We start from the raw sequence: 21,609 nt of genomic DNA on the forward strand, positions 1-21,609 counted from the left end.
ACAAAGCTGCTTCATTTATATTTAGAAAAGGACTTGCTTATGATTTCTCCATTGTAAATGTTACTGAATTCCATGTCCGTCCTATTTTAGTTTCTCAATGCTCATCTTTCCCCATTCCGGGTCTCAACCTGAAGCGTCACCTATTCGTGTTCTCCAGAGATGCTGCCCAATTTACTGAGTTACTCCAGCACTTTCTGAACTTCTGTGTATTAACCAGCACCTGCAGTTCCTTATTTCCACAGTTTATACTTCCTCCAGCTAAGATTGCAATCAGAATAGAGTCATCAATATTGAACTAATGTTAGAATTTAAAAAGGGAAATCATGCGTTGGAGAAAGCAAATTTATTCCTCAGGTTTCATGTTAGGTAAAGCTGAGCTTTGTCTTTGAATCTTGAGCTAAACAAAAAAGTGTGGGGAAAAAAATAATCTTAGGTAGCAACTGTTTTGTGTTTGGGAATTCATAATTACATGATTCATAATTGCTCCTTGGCTACACACAAGTTAGTATATCTGACAGACTGGTGAGGAAAATGATGGAATTTTTCCAAAGTCTTCCAAGACAAGTGCAAAAACCAGGAACAATCAAAAGCAAACAAGATGCAGAAATCTAAAATAAAAATAAAAGATGCTGGAAATACTCAGATGAACTGATTATTTATGAAGGAAGGTTCTGATTACAGGTGTGTCAACCTGAAATGTTAACTCACTCCACAAATGCTGCCTGACTTGCTGTTTTATTTCAGATTTCAGGTTTCTGCAAGTTTTTTTAAATAAAAAAACTCCACCATCTCCCACCCCCCCACCAACATACGTTTTGTTCTCTCAACCCCTGGTTCTCTTTGCAAATTAAAACATGCTTATTTTCTCACTTTGCCAGTTCTGATGAAAGATTATTGACCCAAAATGTTAGCTTTGCCTCCCTTGCCACCAACAATGCTTAACCTGCTATGTATTATCAGTTTTCTTTTTTTTAATCCTAGTGCAAACACACATGATACACGGACTCTGAATTAGCCAAAGTCATTTACTCATGTCTATTGGGCCCAGACAAACTTTTCACATTGCTAGATCACTCATTCCGAGGTAGAAAAGCTAAGGAGCAAACAAATTACTGGAGGAACTCAGCAGATTAAACATCATCTGTGGAGGCCAAGGGATAGCTGATATTTCGGGTTTAGATCCTGCATTTGTCCTGATATAGGATTTCGACCAGAAACATCGATCATCCCTTTGCCTCTACAGGTACTGCCCGATCCGCTGAGTTCCTCTTGCAGTTTATTTTAGAAGCTAAACAATTTTCTTCAGTTTGACCAGCTTATTAACCTCCAGAGGATACAAATAAACAATCTTGCCAGGTGCTGACTTTAATAGGTAGAATTTTGAATATTGAACTTAAGATCCTAACAAGTAGCCTAATATCCCAGAAGAGCTTTTCTCCAGTATTTATTCAATGTTGCAAATTTAAACATGCCAATATATTTGTCAATAGACAATTTGTAAAGAAACGTTAACTTCATTGTCGTGTTGAAAGAAAATTTTCGCCAACCAGAGTAATCTTCTGCAATTACATAATTCATATGTAAGATGTTACAGTTTTGCAAGACACTCCCTAAAGCAATCTTACCTGTCTGCCTAGCAACCAAATAAATATTTAATAAACATCAATATTTGTCCAATGAGCATCAATGACAGGTTCTAGCAGAAGGTGGGAGGATTTTATGATGGAGGAAGTGGAGCACAATGATTGCATGTATTTGTGACTGGTTGTATATTATAAGACAATGCTGAAGAGGAGCACTGTTTGTTTAAAGAATTTGATTATTCTGAGCAATTAAATACAATATATTTATTAGCTTTCGGGCTGTAAAACACTATTTTTTCCTGGACCCTGCCAAGTCAGGATTTCCTGCTGACAGAGATCATGTTGCATACCCAAATGGCATGAACATTGGATTTTCCAATTCAGATCATTACAAACCACCCCCTCTCTCCCTTCTTCCCGCAAACCACTTCCCCTCCCCCGTGCTCCACCTGGACGCACCTATTTCTCCCCACCCACTTCCCCTTCCACTACATTCCTTCCTCTATCTTCACAGTACACAACTCTTCAATCCTTTTGTCTCACACCTGTCTTTTCATCTCTGGCCTTTGTCCAACCCTCTGCCTATCAACACCCCCACCCCTCCCCCACCCTTACTCCCTGTATCAATCTATGACCTGTCAGGCTTTGTCCTGCCCCTCCTCACAATTTTCTTCCCCTCCCCCACAATCAGTTTGATGAAGGGTCATGACCCCATGTTCTCTAATGATGCTGCCTGACCCGCTGAGTTGCTCCAGAACTTTGCGTCTTTTTTTCACATTGCTAGTCATTTGGCATTGCCTTTTCTTGCATCACAGCTGTTCCTGCAACCTATGAGAAAGCTGAAGAATGTGGGCTGCCACCCTTTGGTAACATGTCAAGGTTAGGCACGTGGGTCTCAATTCAGATGTAAATACCAACTTCCTTATCTGCAAACATTTACGTGCTTGTTCAAGGAACGGAGCAATCCTTTTTTTTGGTCCAAATTCTTGACATATTTTGCTGGTCTTATAAGTTATAAGTTTGCTGGTCAAGAGCGATACAGTGATTTAGTGTTTGCATTCCTGGTTGGTATCCATTGGTCTGGATATTGATCTGGAGAAGATTAAACTGAACATATAAACAATCAGCAGGAATAAGCCATCTAGCCCTCATTATTCAAAAAAGATGTAGCTGATTAAAAAAAAATATGGAAAGCACTTTGATTGTAGAAACTTTATCGAATGGGCAGATTAACTATGCGTCACCTCTTGTGAGTTTATGCAAAGGTGATCAAGCTGATTGGTAAAACCTTAAAGGTTACAGAATAGCAACACTATACTAAACAAACAAGTTTATCAAGATTCAGAAATAAGTGGAGGTGAGCCTTGCATGGAAAAAAAATATCAAGACAATATAATGCCTTCTAACTATTACCAGCTCCTAGCTATTTACTGATAAAAGATTGACCAAATATTTGGATGGATGAATGAATGCAGGATTTGATTAATTCATTCAAAATAAAAGGTGGCTTGAAGGGTCCCAATGCAAAATGTCACATATCCATTCCCTCCACAGATGATGCCTGATCCACTGAGCTACTCCTCCACTTTGTGGTTTGCTCAAGGTACCAGCTTCTGCAGTTCCTTGTGCCTCCAAAGCTAATGTCACCTTGCTACGAGTGGTCCAATCAGCTCCCTAAACCATAAAATCAGAGCAACACACCATAGAAACAGGCCCTTTGGCCCACTATGACCATGCTGACCAAGTTGGCATTCTGGTTCAGTCCCATTGGTTCATACTCCTCTTAACCCTTCCTATCTATATATCTGTCCAAATGTCTTTTGAAAGACATAAACATCTATATACTAACACTCGTTTGTTTGTTCCAGAACTACAGCCAAAATGGTACACAATAGCATGACAATTTTAGGCCGACCTTACTCACCGTCGAGGGGGAGAGTGTGCTGCATCATTGCAGGAGATTTGGGCCCAATGGGTCCACTTGGTCTAGTATGGAAATAAATCATTTATTGACTAATCCTGGAATCCACCAGAATCTGGAGATGCACCTTTACCAGTAAGCAATACCACACAAGATTCAATAGTAGTTAAAAGAACTATGCAAGATAGTCATACAGTTTTTCTACGATTAAATTCAGAAATCTGATTTTATCAGTTAAAATAAAAACTTTTGAAAAATAGACAGTGGTTATATTAATTGTCACATTTGTTGTGTTCTCGATAGTAATGAACACACTGCTAGATTCAAATTGTTTTAGATACATCTGAGATGCTAAAGTAGTCTCATAAGCGGAATCAAAATTTACAGTAAGTTACCGACCAAAATCTTTGCAAGGTGATTTGAAATGGCATTGTTATCCATTCTGGCATGAGTTTGCCAGCTACATATGTTGGCAAAATTGGCTGTGTGTTTTTAAAAAAAGTAGTTCAAAAAACTCATTCATTCATCCATCCATATTGTATATTTGTAACGTTATTTATATTTTCACAATTTTCATTTTTAGGCAAGATCTAGAGAGTAATCCAACACACTTCACAAAAGTGAATCTTTAAAGTATGCTTACATTTTTTATTAAATATAAAACAGTAAATTCTAAAAACAATCAGAAGGTTAAGCAACAACTGTGGAAAGAGAGAGTTAAATGTGTCAGGTCAAAGTTTCTTCAACAGAACTGAAGCAGTCTTTGATCCGAAACATTACATTTTCCACAGTTGCTGCCAAACCCAAGTGTTTCTACCATTTTCTTTTTCTTCAAGATTTCCAGTTACTTAACATCTTAAGTTTGAATTTATGCAATCATATATTCTAAGCTGCCAAATAGTTCACCAGTAAAGTGAAATTGTCCTACCGTTTTCTGGTCAGACTTTGGTTCTTATTTTGAAATATATTCTGACCTATTAGCATTTTCTTTTATTTGAATGTGATTGAGGTTATTCTTTTTAAATGTAAAACTTGAAATCATTTTGCTGCTTATTAATTCCATTCAAGACGGTTTTATCCACATGAACATTTTTTTAATATTACAGTGGAATAAATGGAATTAGATTATCTTTGTCTGAAAGCAAATTGTGGATTTAGAAGAGATATATAAATATGTATGCCATTACAAACCCGGCAATCTAGTTGAAAAGCTCAAATGACGCAAATGCTGTGACAAAATCAGTTTATTAAGCCCATATGAAACACAAGATTAAATCACTATCCTGACATACTCCCATCTACTATCATTTGAGTTTTGATAACTAATTTTTCATTATTTTCCTCAAAGTACCAATGACGATCAGTATGTTTTGTCCTTGCTGTGTAATAAATCTCACGCAAGATTAATAAATGAGATATTAGCACAGAAAGCTTGAAAGTCATCTGCAGTGGATTTCTTGGCAATTCTATGACCAGCATGTGTGTCACAGTAATAAGTAGTCAATTGCATTCAAGGCTGAGGAAACACGATGCATTAATACAAAAGGAAAAGTGGTTTGTGGTAAAAATCAGTTGCAATTGGGAGAAGAAAATGCCATTGTTTAGTGAATCATAAAATTGTAGAACAAGAAAAACCCTTTCTCTAGCAAGTCTTCCAAATAGATAATAATATTAGTTCTCTGTGAACAAATCCCATTTACACAGAGCACATTATAACTTTGCAATCAGAGAGGACATTAACAAAACATGCATCACTAAATCATTCTGAGTACCTCGTCTCAGTCTTTCAACTTCACCTCCTATTCCTTCATCTCTCATGCACTACTTTAGTTTCTATCTGAAACCCTCTAAATTACGTCTCAACTTTGTGACAGTGGGTATCCTATTTCAACCATTTTCTGTCAAGAAACAATTCTATTTGGTTCTCATGATTTCTTTCCAAAACTAAATGCACTAGTACCCAACAAAGCTCCAGAATAATTCCTTTATATTTCATATTAATCATCCTTTAGTGGTTGCCTTCCAGAAATATTTTCTGATTAAACCAAGGAATTCACACATCCTTTCAAGCAACTAGACCGAAGCAGGATTAGATTGGCAGAGGTATTTTTCTCCATGACCCATTCAATTTGATTATTCCGTATAATCTATACATTGCCTCACTTTTCAAGCAACTATTTAATTGCAATCAAACATCTCATCTATATATCTGATGTCACACTACAATTTATCTGCCATGTCTTTTTGTTTCAATAGTTTTTCAGAACACCTTAAAATTGAATAGCTGTTAACTAATACAAATAATCAAAAGCACACCAACAGACCATCTCCAGATAACAAATTCAATTTTTGCATTCGTCCATAAGTCAATATTGCTCACGTTAGAAAGTACATTAAAAATACACTCTATATGATAACTGTACCGTCACTGAATGGACATCTAAAGAACATTAGACGAAAAGAACAATGACTAAAAGTGAAGAGAGAGAAGAAACTAGTTCTGTTGATCATAGAAACAAACTACATATGTACATCAGACTGTTGAATTTAACATTATGGGAGCTTGTTCGTATGTAGGATTGTACATAAATTGGGAGTTCATAACTCCAGGAGCAGTCTGTAGTCATTGTTAACAAACCAGGTAATATTTGTACCACTGAAAGTTTCAACATTCAGCTAATTTCCTTTTGAAGGTACAATAAACTCTTCCATTTTGTTTAATTTGTTCTGTTTGATCAGTTGTAGTTTACAGGACACAAAAGCTGCAACAGGTGCCACAGCCTGTACTGTTTAATATACACAATTAAATATGGCACAACATAAACTTTACAAAATAAACAGTTAACATACAGCATAATATATTCTTCAAATATTCTAAAAAAAATAACATGACCAAAATTAATTGGAATGCAAGAAACAAATTCAAGCAGCAACATTAAATAAATTACGTTTTTGTATCATAACAGTGAGTATGCCCATTTGCACTGAAAAACCCCTTTAGATAACATTCACAGTTTTGATCAAATGGAACCAAACTGGTAATATTTGTGGCAAATGTTGCATGTCAGAGCACTTCAGTCAGTTGATCTTCAGAGATAAATTCATGCCTTAAAAAAATTGGAGTTAAAATAACAGGAAATTCTGGAAACGCAGGGCTTGAAAGTAGACTGTGAAAAGGGAAATATTCAAGATTTCAAACCTGTGACTCCTTCATCGCTTTTCAAGCTCTGGATTGTTTCTTTTTCCACAGACACTGCCCAACCTGATGAGTGTTTCCAGCATTTTCTGGTTTTATTTATTTTGGATTTTTCCAATAGCTGCAGTTTTTTGATTTTCAATAGTTAGAATTAACTAGTGTGGATCCAATAGATATCACTGCAAAATAATCTTTCCTAAAACAGTGGGGGGGGGGGGGGGGGGGGAGAGGGGAGGGATGGGGAGAGGAGAGGAGAGGGATGGGGAGAGGAGAGGAGAGGGATGGGGAGAGGAGAGGAGAGGGATGGGGAGAGGAGAGGAGAGGGATGGGGAGAGGAGAGGAGAGGGATGGGGAGAGGAGAGGAGAGGGATGGGGAGAGGAGAGGAGAGGGATGGGGAGAGGAGAGGAGAGGGATGGGGAGAGGAGAGGAGAGGGATGGGGAGAGGAGAGGAGAGGGATGGGGAGAGGAGAGGAGTGGGGAGAGGAGAGGGGTGGGGAGAGGAGAGGGGTGGGGAGAGGGGTGGGGTGGGGAGAGGAGTGGGGAGAGGGGTGGGGAGAGGGGTGGGGAGAGGAGAGGGATGGGGAGAGGAGAGGGATGGGGAGAGGAGAGGGATGGGGAGAGGAGAGGGATGGGGAGAGGAGAGGGATGGGGAGAGGAGAGGGATGGGGAGAGGAGAGGGATGGGGAGAGGAGAGGGATGGGGAGAGGAGAGGGATGGGGAGAGGAGAGGGATGGGGAGAGGAGAGGGATGGGGAGAGGAGAGGGATGGGGAGAGGAGAGGGATGGGGAGAGGAGAGGGATGGGGAGAGGAGAGGGATGGGGAGAGGAGAGGGATGGGGAGAGGAGAGGGATGGGGAGAGGAGAGGGATGGGGAGAGGAGAGGGATGGGGAGAGGAGAGGGATGGGGAGAGGAGAGGGATGGGGAGAGGAGAGGGATGGGGAGAGGAGAGGGATGGGGAGAGGAGAGGGATGGGGAGAGGAGAGGGATGGGGAGAGGAGAGGGATGGGGAGAGGAGAGGGATGGGGAGAGGAGAGGGATGGGGAGAGGAGAGGGATGGGGAGAGGAGAGGGATGGGGAGAGGAGAGGGATGGGGAGAGGAGAGGGATGGGGAGAGGAGAGGGATGGGGAGAGGAGAGGGATGGGGAGAGGAGAGGGATGGGGAGAGGAGAGGGATGGGGAGAGGAGAGGGATGGGGAGAGGAGAGGGATGGGGAGAGGAGAGGGATGGGGAGAGGAGAGGGATGGGGAGAGGAGAGGGATGGGGAGAGGAGAGGGATGGGGAGAGGAGAGGGATGGGGAGAGGAGAGGGATGGGGAGAGGAGAGGGATGGGGAGAGGAGAGGGATGGGGAGAGGAGAGGGATGGGGAGAGGAGAGGGATGGGGAGAGGAGAGGGATGGGGAGAGGAGAGGGATGGGGAGAGGAGAGGGATGGGGAGAGGAGAGGGATGGGGAGAGGAGAGGGATGGGGAGAGGAGAGGGATGGGGAGAGGAGAGGGATGGGGAGAGGAGAGGGATGGGGAGAGGAGAGGGATGGGGAGAGGAGAGGGATGGGGAGAGGAGAGGGATGGGGAGAGGAGAGGGATGGGGAGAGGAGAGGGATGGGGAGAGGAGAGGGATGGGGAGAGGAGAGGGATGGGGAGAGGAGAGGGATGGGGAGAGGAGAGGGATGGGGAGAGGAGAGGGATGGGGAGAGGAGAGGGATGGGGAGAGGAGAGGGATGGGGAGAGGAGAGGGATGGGGAGAGGAGAGGGATGGGGAGAGGAGAGGGATGGGAGAGGAGAGGGATGGGGAGAGGAGAGGGATGGGGAGAGGAGAGGGATGGGGAGAGGAGAGGGATGGGAGAGGAGGGATGGGAGAGGAGGGATGGGGAGAGGAGAGGGATGGGGAGAGGAGAGGGATGGGGAGAGGAGAGGGATGGGGAGAGGAGAGGGATGGGGAGAGGAGAGGGATGGGGAGAGGAGAGGGATGGGGAGAGGAGAGGGATGGGGAGAGGAGAGGGATGGGGAGAGGAGAGGGATGGGGAGAGGAGAGGGATGGGGAGAGGAGAGGGATGGGGAGAGGAGAGGGATGGGGAGAGGAGAGGGATGGGGAGAGGAGAGGGATGGGGAGAGGAGAGGGATGGGGAGAGGAGAGGGATGGGGAGAGGAGAGGGATGGGGAGAGGAGAGGGATGGGGAGAGGAGAGGGTTGGGGAGAGGAGAGGGATGGGGAGAGGAGAGGGATGGGGAGAGGAGAAGGATGGGGAGAGGAGAAGGATGGGGAGAGGAGAGGGATGGGGGAGGGGAGAGGGATGGGGAGGGGAGAGGGATGGGGAGGGGAGAGGGATGGGGAGGGGAGAGGGATGGGGAGGGGAGAGGGATGGGGAGGGGAGAGGGATGGGGAGGGGAGAGGGATGGGGAGGGGAGAGGGATGGGGAGGGGAGAGGGATGGGGAGGGGAGAGGGATGGGGAGGGGAGAGGGATGGGGAGGGGAGAGGGATGGGGAGGGGAGAGGGATGGGGAGGGGAGAGGGATGGGGAGGGGAGAGGGATGGGGAGGGGAGAGGGATGGGGAGGGGAGAGGGATGGGGAGGGGAGAGGGATGGGGAGGGGAGAGGGATGGGGAGGGGAGAGGGATGGGGAGGGGAGAGGGATGGGGAGGGGAGAGGGATGGGGAGGGGAGAGGGATGGGGAGGGGAGAGGGATGGGGAGGGGAGAGGGATGGGGAGGGGAGAGGGATGGGGAGGGGAGAGGGATGGGGAGGGGAGAGGGATGGGGAGGGGAGAGGGATGGGGAGGGGAGAGGGATGGGGAGGGGAGAGGGATGGGGAGGGGAGAGGGATGGGGAGGGGAGAGGGATGGGGAGGGGAGAGGGATGGGGAGGGGAGAGGGATGGGGAGGGGAGAGGGATGGGGAGGGGAGAGGGATGGGGAGGGGAGAGGGATGGGGAGGGGAGAGGGATGGGGAGGGGAGAGGGATGGGGAGGGGAGATGGGGAGGGGAGATGGGGAGGGGAGATGGGGAGGGGAGATGGGGAGGGGAGATGGGGAGGGGAGATGGGGAGGGGAGATGGGGAGGGGAGAGGGGGAGGGGAGAGGGGGAGGGGAGAGGGGGAGGGGAGAGGGAGGGAGAGGGAGGGGAGAGGGAGGGGAGAGGGAGGGGAGAGGGAGGGGAGAGGGAGGGGAGAGGGAGGGGAGAGGGAGGGGAGAGGGAGGGGAGAGGGAGGGGAGAGGGAGGGGAGAGGGAGGGGAGAGGGAGGGGAGAGGGAGGGGAGAGGGAGGGGAGAGGGAGGGGAGAGGGAGGGGAGAGGGAGGGGAGAGGGAGGGGAGAGGGAGGGGAGAGGGAGGGGAGAGGGAGGGGAGAGGGAGGGGAGAGGGAGGGGAGAGGGAGGGGAGAGGGAGGGGAGAGGGAGGGGAGAGGGAGGGGAGAGGGAGGGGAGAGGGAGGGGAGAGGGAGGGGAGAGGGAGGGGAGGGTGCTGCACTAATGCAGAAGAGGTTTGGGCCCAACGGGTCCACGGACTAGTAGTACCTTAAAATTTCAAATTTTCCACAGGAAATCTTCACAAGCAAATAATCTCTCTGCAAGCACCAATTTACAACATCAGCATTGTGACTAGTTAAACTGTTTTTGTTGCTAGAATTCCTAATAGCTTCCACTTGATGAATGTGTCCCATTGTATAATTATTTTAGGAGCAATATGGAAAAGCATATCTAAATTTCCAAAACAGCTTTCCATACATTAAAATTTAAATAGATACCGAAATCAATTGACATCCAACTAAACCATTATTTAATCCCAAGATTATGTGTTATTGAAATTTTATACTGCCTTTCAACACAACCTTTCCTATTCATTCAGAAGACCCTCTTTAGATGCGTATCTTAACAATTTCAGTTTCCTGTTTAAACTGTGAAACGTTAGGTTGGTGTCGTGACATGATGTAATGTTTCTCAAATCCTTTCAAACAAAAATATTATGGAAGTGTACTGAGGCCATCATTCTGTCAATGGTTTACTTGACGATAATACACCAAAACTGACTGCCAATATCTAGTTTCCATTGGAAGGTTTTTCAAGACAAATGTTCTGCTTATAGCTTTAGCGTCTCTAATTCAAATATCCTATTCAACATCTTAGATGCCACCAATGACCAGAACTAAATTGGGCCAGACATGTAATTAGTGGCTACAGAAGCAAGTCAGAAATTTTCAAGTCACCTCACATCCTTAGAGCTTCTTCACTTTCTACAAAACACAAATCATGAAAGTAATAGAAAGTTCTTCACTTAGCTGGATTAGAGTAACAAAATGCAGCAAACTAATTTATTTTACCCCCATTTTCTGGCAAGAATAGCTATTAGCTTGAACCTCTTATTTATTCATTTTACTTTGATTTATTAATACTTTTCAGGATCTAGCATTGATGGCAAGGCCAGTATTTCGTCTCCATCAAGAAGCAAGGCAACTTGATGCAACGTGAAGTGCTGCAATTTTTCCAGTGAAAGTATGTTCAAAGTGGTGCTGGATTGGGCGCTCCAGGATTTAAATGGCAATTATTAAAAAGCAGCAACATATTTCCAGGTCAGAGCAATGTGTGGTTTGAAGATAAAAAAGCCAGTGGATGCATTTCCATCTGCCCCAAGTCTGTGCCTTTCTAGGTAGAAGTCATGGGTTTGGGAGGTGCTGGTGGGGTAGTTTGGGCAAGTGTCTGCACTGCAGTTATGGATGGTCGACGCTGCAACCACTCTATGCAGGTGGTGGAGTGAATTAATGTTTAAAGTGACAGGCAGTACCAATCCAGTAGGCTATTTTGTTCTGAGTGTGAAGGTTCTCAAATAAGATTACTGCAATCCCAGCTAGTGGAGAGTATCCCATTACGTTCCTGACTTGTACTTTGCAGTAAGTGAAATGGCTTTAGTGTGAGGAGGTGCGTCACTCACCAAAGGATATCCAGCTTCTGAACCGCTCTTGTACTCACTGTGGTTATGGGGCTTGACCAATACAGTTCTGGTCAACAGTGGCCCCCAGGATATTGATCGTGGGATACATGGTATGGCAACAACATAGATTGTCAAGAGTAAGTGATTCATGAGCCCATATTATGGACTTTCATGGTGGCACAAATAATACTTGCAATAGTATACGTGATCATCTTTTCTGCACAACTGCTATATGTTGGAGCAGGTCAATATCCGTACGTTATGCCCTTATTTATGAAATAATTGTGGGCACAGGATAAATGAACTAAAAATATTCCCTGTTCATACATTAATTGCCTCGTCTTTCCTCAGTAAAAATTACAATGTTGATCCATTTTTCATAGAACAACATCCATCTCAGTTAACAGTGTAAATCATAAAAAATGTAAGCACAGATTATAAATTCAGAGCATGCTTATCATTCAACGCAGTATTATTAACTATTTCAACAGGAAAGTTAAACTAATAGCCATGTTTAATTCGGTGCACAAAATATCACATAGTATATTGTAGGTCAATAGATTTCTCACTGGTGTCTTGCCCTTTATTTAACCCTCAATCAATAATATTGGGGAAAATAGTCTACTCATGTATTTAATTATTCTCTTTGAAACTTTACTGTGTGCAAATTAACTGGCACATTTACCAATGCTATATTAGTACCTCAGGCTCACATATACTTAATTGGTTGTGAAATGTATTGGTAAATTATAAAGTAAAGGGTGTAGTGCAAGCTAGAATTAATTCTTGGCTCGAAGCACTTTTATCCCTTAACATAAATATCTAAGACTTCTCATAAATATTAGTGGTCGGTTTGCACAATTACCAGTCATTTATTTCAAGTATCAGAAAACTGGACATGAAACTCGACTTAAGAATTGTTCCCAAAGTATAAAATGTGTAGGTGGATTCCATGGTAACATCTGTCCTGCAAATTTGCTTTCTCAAGTGTTAAAGTAGCTTGCTTGGGAATATTTACATTGTATGCACACAGACTAATGACCAAGAGCAATTTGAGAAAAATGATATTTCATCTGCTGCTCATCTGAAATAGTGGAAAATCGATGTGTAATAAAAATGCCTGAAGTCTTCAAAGCAACAGTGTGTGCAGCTTTCTTCATGGTCAGCATGGTCAACTGCTTCCATGCCATGGACTTTAATAAAGGTTTTTATGTATCAGCTTAGAGAAGTCCATGGGAATACATAACTCAAGATGGGTGAACAGACAATCATGTAGAAGAATTCTCATTTGGTAAACCGGGAAACAAAAAAAAAAATTATTAACCAATATTTTAACCATTTTACACAATGGAAAATAAAGATTGAAACATGCACGATGAATAAATTGAATGATAGACTTAAAATTGTAACAAATATTTTGAAATGTTGAAGGAGTTATAACCTACATTGAAAATTTGTTTCTGTTAGGCACCCATAGGCTGCTGAACAATTTATGGTTGAAGACAATAAGACAAATTCACTCAGAGTCATAGACTCATAGAGTGATACAGTGTGGAAACAGGCCCTTCGGCCCAACTCGCCCACACCAGTCAACGATGTCCCAGCTGCACTATCCCACTTGCCTGTACTTGGTCCATATTGCAACATTTTCAAAATATTCACAGAAATACTAATTCATAAATACTTCATTTTTCATACTTGCCTTGGAGGCTGGAAAACAGTCATTCTTTGGCATCATGTTCAGCACAGACATCATGGGCCGAAGGGCCTATTCCTATGCTGTAGTTCTGTGATAGTTAACCATGCACATACATAGCCTATACTTGCAGTTTGTTTTAACGACAGTGATACAGATACTGTTGCCATTGTTAAAAATGTAAAATCAAGACTCAATCCCAAGTGCTCAGATCAAAATTATGGAGCCCTCAAATGAAAGGAAAGAGCTTTAATACATATAGAAAAATTGATTTATAGTAGTTTCTATATTATAACATTGTTCTGACATATTTACTGTTATTCTTTGTCATTTATGCTGTAAACACCTCCCCCAGTATAAAAATTAAAATAACTATGTGCACGGTGTTAACATTTTATTTTTATTTTTAAGATGTAGTCAGCAAACAGATGAATGGAAAGGAAATGTGCTTTTCCCTGTGGATTTTTACATTCATTTCCAGGTCTGTCCAATGGCAGACCTGGAAAGAGCTGAACAAGAATATTCCATTCATGGCAGTGAATGAACAAGCCTCTGTCTAGTTTTGCTACTATATTGCCAGATTTCGCACGGTATGGGAAGATGAGAAGGGAAGTGTGCAGAAATAATACAAGAAATAATAAGGGACTGTGAAAAAGATTTATATACTTTTCATAACCTCAGGAGGTATCAAAGCAATTTATGACCAATGAAGAATGCATGATGTGTAATCACTCTCGTGAAGAGGGAATAACAAAACAAGAGTATGCAGACAGGGACAAACTGTTAATTTTACAGTGGGATTACTTTTGAGAAGAATTGGCCAATTCTGATACAACCAGGGAAAAACTGCCTGTCTGAAATTGCTGAGTTCTGTATTGAGTCACAAAGAAAGCAATGTGCATAGATGGAAAATGAGGATCTGCTTCAAGCTTTTGTTGGGTCTAGATGAAACAGTACAGGAAGCAACAGATTAGCAAGTCCGAGAGAGTTCGAGATATGGAGAATTAATTTAGTTTAAAGATACAACATGGAAACAGTCCACACAGACCATTGATCACCTGTTCACACTTGTTCTATGTTATCCCACTTTTGCATACACGCCTTACACTTTAGGGGCAATTTACAGAGGCCAATTAACCTACAAACCCTGAAGTTTTGAAGTAGTCTGAAGAATGGTGCCGACCTGAAACATCACCTATTCATGTCCTCCAGAAATGCTGCCTGACCTGCTGAGTTGCACCAGCACCTTTTGTCCTTTTTTTAAGCCCACAAACCCATATGTCTTTGGGATATGGGAGGAAACTCACACGATCACAGGGAGAACGTGCAAACTCCACACTGACATCACCTAAGGTCAGGATCGAACTAGGGTTTCTGGCTCTGCAAGGCAGCAGCTTTATCAGCTGCGCCACTGTGCCACCCTAAAGTGACAGGTAACTGGAAGAGCAGGATCACCATTGCAGAATGAATATAGGTAATCTTCAAAGCATCAAAATATGCAGTGCAGAGAATATTCCTTTTGTCCAATACATCCTAACCTGCCCACTGCAAGTTTAAATAAACTTGGTTTTTTTTCACTTTTGGCACAGCTGGAAGAACCACTGTCCCTGAATGCCAGAAGCCCAGGTTAATTCCTGATCTCAGATTTCACTCTGCATGGAGTTTGCATGTACTTCCTGTGATGGAAAGGGCTTCCAATGGATGTTCTGTTCGATTCCCGTATCCCCAAAACCCGAGGGATCATACCTCAATTACCACTGTAACTTTGCACCTTGGCGAGTGGTAAAGTCTTGGGAGAGGGGAGGGGGGGAGGTGGTTGGATATGGGGTGGGGGGGGTGAAGAGCGATTGGGAAGTTATTGAGCATGAGGCAAATAAAATAATGATATTAATAATAGGAGTATGATTATAAATACAGTTGAGATACAAAAAGGATCAGGTTGTTTGTGCTCTTACCCAGTTCTCTGGACACTGGCGATAGTGAACTCATCTCTCCTAACTTCGAAATGGCATCAAAATATATCTTGCCTGCTCCCACCATAGCTGTTAAAAATCAATTAAAAAAATTATTTTGACAAATGGTCTTTATTTGTTTCGGCATATTTCACAGACAGTACAACATACCTACAAGAGCAAAGCATGGTATCTCACAAATGTTGTATTGCAAGGAATTTCTGGGAATCATTACAACTTTTATAGTTATATATTACATGTAAAGCTACACTTGAATTCCAATATACCAATTGAAGTGCATGTGGCTGGGTGGATCAAAATTATGACCAGAATTTATATAGCACCCAGCACACCCAAGGCTGTCACAAATACTGTAGTCAAAGAGAGCAACATTAGCAAACAGTACAGGTAGGTGCACGGAAACAATAGAAGACCAACTGTTGGTTTAAACTGCTTTTATTTTAATGCTAGGGAATAGGCAAGGCAGATGAACTCATGGTGTGGTTTGGCCTGGGGCACTGGGATATTATATCCAGATCAGAAACCTGGCTGAGAGAAGGCCAGGACTGACAACTCAATGTTCCAGGATACATAGATGTGATGGAAATGCAGGTGCAAGGGGAGGGGATGGTTGGCTTTTTGGTTAGGGAGGACATAAGGACTATGCTCAAAGAGGGTATTCTTGGGGGATCATCCACTGAGGCAGGATGGGTATACTTGGAAACGGGAAGGGAATTATCTCTTTTATGGGATTGTATTAGCAGCTTCCCAATAATCAGTGTCAATTAAATGAGCAGATGTATAGGGAGATTGTAGATTGACGTAAAACTTACAGGGTAGTATTATTATGAGATTTCAACATTGGTAATATTGACCTCCTAGTGTAAAGGGCTTGTATGGGATAGAATTTGATGTGTCCAAAAAAATCTTTCTTGATCAATATATAGATGGCCCTATGAGCAAGGGAACACTGAACCACCTTTTAGGAAACAAGATAGACCAAGTGATTGAAGTGTCAGTGAAGGAGCACATTGGGACCAGTGTTCAAAATTCAAGTAGTTATGGAGAAGGATAGGACTGACCCACAAGGTTCTAAAATGGGGCATGGCTAATTTGGGAGGCAGTACGGGGAAACTTGTAGAGGTCGTTTGGGAGAGTCTGCTTGTGATGTAATGTAGGAGATTTAGCAACCAATTTACAGACCATGTGGTCCCAAAATAGCAACATACTATTATCCAAATAATCTGTTTTAATCATATTGACCAAGGGAAAAATACAATGTACATTATACATTGTATAACACAATGGAAAACTCCCCTCATCTTCAATATCATCACTGAAAGAGTAGGTAAGGGGTCATTTGACCATCTCATCTAAAGGCAGCATCTTGGGCAATGTAACGCACAATAACACAAGGGAGTAACGTTTTGAGCTCAGGAACTTTCATAGTCATCCAAGTCAAAAAGATAGTGGTGTTGACCAGGCCACAGCTGACACCTATATATTTTATTATCAAGTTAAATAAAGAAAAATGCAAGCACTGCAAACCCATTACAGTAACTAAAAGTATATATACAGCTAATCCTTAAAAGATAAAGAATTGAATTTTTCTGATGGAGTGACTCCAGTTATTTTACAGTGTATGAAATAAATCTTGGGTAAAGACGAGTCTCAAGTCCATTGCATGCTAAATGAAATATTCCTGCCTTTGAGGTTTCTCTTCATATTCAAGTATTTTATCCGTTTAAGATTTGGCTTTTCAAAGGCTATTGAGGAGATTAAACACAAAACAGTTTAATTGCTTTTATGAAGACCAAGACTTTGCAGATGCTGGAACCTGTAGCAAAAAATAAACTGCTGAGGAACTCAGTGGGTCAGGCAGCATCTATGGAGGCAGAGGGAGAGTCAATGTTTCGGGTTGAGACCCTGTATCAGGACCGAGATTGTAGCAGGCAGAATGTAAATTATACTGGGCATCTCATGTTATACTCTTAGTCCTGATGCAACCGACCTGATGCTTAGTCCTCAACCAAAATGCCGTAGACGCAGTATCCACAGATGACCTGCTGAGTTCTTCCCGTCTTTCTTGCTTTCTTGACTGTCTATAGCTTAGTGCTAAAGTAAAATTTTCAAACCCTGTTATATAAATAAAGTCTTTATTTAAGTATATGAAATGGCCCAATTGCCGTCTTTTCAAATCGCAAGTTTACAAAGAAATACACCCATTATTCAGCTGGGACTAAAACCATAGAATAAAGTGATAAAGATCAGGATAAATTCCTTTGATCAAGGCAAGTTTCAAGTTTTTCTCATTCTATTAAGTTCACTTAGCAAACTATTCTTGACATAATGAAAAGAATGGAAATATTATTTTTTTGAGGGCTGGGTCTCCTTTTGGGCCAACTAGGAATAGAACTATTTTTCTACAGAGCACTTACTAATCTTGACTAAGCATGATTTCATAATTGCAATTTGTAAACCACAACTTGCAGATTTAATTGACCTATTCCTCATGGAATAAGAACAAAATCTATGTAAAAAATTTAAATTAGTTTTTCTTTAAAAATCCAACAGAATGTCAGCTGCTCTTTTTTAAAAAACAGTAATAACTGCAGGGTTTCTAATTTTGTCTTAAAAAAGGGCAATTAGTGTAAAAACTTGGTTAGAAAGTCTTTCTTTTTTTCATTAGGTCTCTATTGCAGCTCAACTATAATTGGAAAGGGACCTTTCAACAATTAAGATAAACTCCCGAGAATAATTACAATTAATTTCTTTCCCTTAAATGACAACAACCGACCAAAATTAGCTTGCATCTCTTTTAATCAGGGATAGATTTTTAAAAAAATATCCTGCCCAATTAACCAGTAGCAAGTACTTTTTTGAAACAAGGGCATAGGCTCTAAAGGCTGGATAAAAACCCCATTTCCATTGTGTGCAACAAGGCATATCATAGATTTAATGACAGACTTCACCAGGAGAAAATATTGTTCCTTAAACATGTCTGCAAGGAATTTAATCAGCCCAGTCATTCTAATTACACCAGCATTAATTTCATGACTTTGTTAGGATCAGACTTCATCCACCTTCTCTGCCCATTAAATAGTTTCAGATCTTCAAGGTACTTCGATTTACATTTACATTGATATTTTGCGATATGCATCTTCAATTTACAAAATTACGTTGCCCTTTCAAGATTAGTGAGCACAAGAATACAATGCATCAGATTTCCTATACTACATTCCACACATCCTTTTAAGTTTACAATATTTTATTTCAGGAAATGTTTTTGTAAGAATGTGGCCTTTTATAAATTGAGTAATGACTGTACCGTTACTGAGCATAAAGGACTGGTTTAATAAAGCAGGTGACCTATCCCTATCATTTCCAAGATACAATTACTAATTATTTGCAAAACTGTCCCATGGTTATTTCCTCAGTAAATTGATAGAAGGCAAATTGAGAGTTAAGGCATGATTGAACACTAAAGTTAACTCTATTTGGAACTTAACACTAGTTCCAGAATCAAGCTATATTTATGATGGTATATTAAAATTAATACAGAGCAAAATCACTGCAGTGGCAGTTACAACTGCACCTTTCCAATGTAATACCAAAATAAAAGTCTTGAAAGGACAATGTAATTTTGTAAATTGAAGATGCATATCACAATAGAACTGCATTATGAAAATGTTTCTATCGCATTTTCCCCAAAAAATCAAACTTAATTCGAACTGTCTGTGGCTAAATAAAATTGCCATAATTCTGTCAAATTCCATGACCGTTCAACCTAGGTAAATCTCTAGATTAAATGGAATTTCAGTAATAAATTTCAATTAAACCAGATTTATTAAATGTAAAGGCAGCTGCACATTAGCTGATTCATCTTCTAAATGTAGACTCTTAAAGACGCATCTTATTTAATCCTTGCTCAAAATCTGAGTCGGCCTCAAAATACTGTCCCCGTTTTTGGTTTCCTTAAAGTCTGACTTTGGACTGAAAAGAAGGCTTCGAAATGAATTCCCAGTTTGTAGAATTGTAGGTCATCATGATAGAATGAAGAAAATAGGATACTAATTTTAGTAAAGCACCGAGAGATTCAATAGAGATTTAAACAATAACGGATATGAAATGTGAAAAATCAAAACTGCTATCGCTGAAAACCTGAAATAAAAACAGAAAATGCTAGTACACGCAGCAGGTCAAGCAATACTTGTAAAAAAGACACAGTTGTCATTTCAGGTTGAAGACCTTTCATCATGAAGCTAGAAAACAAATTATCTGATGTTGTAGTGTGGGTGGAGATCAGCTGAATCATTTAAGAGGTATTTGCATAAAGAGTTATATAGCATGGAAACAATCCCTTCAGTTTGCACTGACACAATACCCATCTACACGATGTGATGTCTCCAGAAGGATTCTGACCCAAAACATTAGCTATTCTTTTTCTCCAAAGATGCTGCCTGACCCGCTGAATTATTGCAGCATTTTGTGTCCATCTTCGATATAAATCCAGCATTTGCAGTTCTTCCTACACCCATCTACACTAATTTCATTTTCCTTTTTGTATGTCCATCAACTTCCCACTACCGCAAAACAAAATTCTAATTCTCCTGTCACAAACTACACGAGGGACTACACAATTTACGGCTATTAAACCAACTAACCAGTATAGCTTTGGCACATGGGAGGAAGCGGGAGCATGCAGAAAACCCATGCAATTGCAAGAACATGCAACATGCATACAAAAATTATGTTGGTCATTGAACCCGTGAGGCTGCAACGCTAACTATGAAAACATTATGAAAACTAAGGATGGGATAAAGGGAATAGCTCTGATAGGGCAAGGCCAGCAATGCCATGGTGAACTCACTGTCATGAAGCTAGTTAGTTAATGAGGCCAGTTTGGCAGCGAAAGCAAAGCTCCGAACAAGAGATTGTGTGAAAGATAGAAAAAAATTGTGTGAAGAATTTTATAGTCAAAAAAAGTATTTATGAATGTATTTGCTTCATGAATGCAAGGCTAAATACATAAAGCGACAAGTGAGAGTGTGAAGCAAAAACTGAAAAAGCTAGTGGGGGATGCGAGAGATAACCATGCAAAAATAACAGGAGCAAATCTAATGACATTTTTCAGTCTGTATGTGTGCAGGGAACAGTTTGTTTATGAAATGGTTTGTTTCAACTGATCAGCCAAACAAAATTCAAAAGTCATGATTTTTTAAGGTTGTACAAAGCCCTTTTTAAGTGAACAAAGAAACATCCTGCTGGTGGAATTCAGCAAGTCAAGCAGCATTTGTGGAGGCAGAGATAGTTGATGTTTCCAGTCAACAACCTGCATTAAGACAGAGTGTAGAGGGAAGACAAACAGCAGAGGTGTGAGGAGGGCAGGTGATAAGTGGAACCAGGTTAGGCGGGGTGGGGGTAGAGGGGAAGCAGAAACAAGAGGCTGCAGATTCAGAATCACTCACATCCACCATTTCCTGACTCCACCCCTTCCCCACCTGGCTCGGGCAAACATTACGTACAAAAATCATTAAAACATTGTGCCAGGTTCAATTACTTGGATTTACATTACTTGGATTTCAATAATTTTGATATTTCACTTTAAACTCATACATGTATACTTTTTAAATTTTCACATTTAAAACAACTTTAACAAAAAAATAACACGTACAAGATGCAACCCAGACATAGTACCTTCTAAAAAAGTAAACATTACCACTTTTGGCATGAATATTGCATACACTTGCATATTGGCAAACCTACATTACTGTTGGACATACTTTTAGTTATTTTTGGTATTTCAGCTACAAAATTAAAAGCAATGTATTAATGCAAGATTTAAAAGCAAATATCACATGGTAGTTCAGAACATTTCTCTCTTTATCAGATCTACATGCAAACTTAATTTACATGTAAACAAAAAACTTGTGTAAACATTGTCTGCAACAAGGCAAGTATTTTACTGTAATCATACCAACAGGATACAGAGACTGAAGTTGTACAGCATGTGACACCATTGTTATTTAACATTTGGGTACAATAATATAATTCACAGGGGACAGATGTTCACAAGTTACTAGGCTGCATATAAAAATAAAGACATTGCATATAATAATTTAACATTTTGCTAGAGACAATAAAATAAACAATGAGAAATCCATGCTCGAATTGGCTAGTGAAATTGAACAAAAGAATATTCACGTTAATCAAGTCGAGGGTGTTTAATTGTCATATGCACCAAAAACGGAACAATGGAATTCTTACTTGTAGCAGCATAACAGGTCTGTAAACACAGTATTCATAAATAACATAATAAACAAAAAGTTCAATGAATTAAAAAAACA

At 41.3% G+C, this 21,609-nt stretch overlaps 1 protein-coding gene across 2 annotated transcripts in view; it reads right to left on the minus strand.

The window, feature by feature from the left end:
• Positions 1-21,609, minus strand: part of baiap2l1a (BAR/IMD domain containing adaptor protein 2 like 1a) — a 98,226-nt gene that overhangs the window by 61,727 nt on the left and 14,890 nt on the right. For both annotated transcript variants that reach the window (XM_078418084.1, XM_078418083.1), the window contains exon 3: positions 15,266-15,352. In XM_078418084.1, coding sequence (XP_078274210.1) covers positions 15,266-15,352 — 87 coding nt within the window. The remainder of the gene's footprint in view (positions 1-15,265; positions 15,353-21,609) is intronic.

This window comes from Rhinoraja longicauda, chromosome 21 (genome assembly GCF_053455715.1).
Source record: "Rhinoraja longicauda isolate Sanriku21f chromosome 21, sRhiLon1.1, whole genome shotgun sequence".
In the NCBI taxonomy this organism is placed as follows: Eukaryota; Metazoa; Chordata; class Chondrichthyes; order Rajiformes; family Arhynchobatidae; genus Rhinoraja; species Rhinoraja longicauda.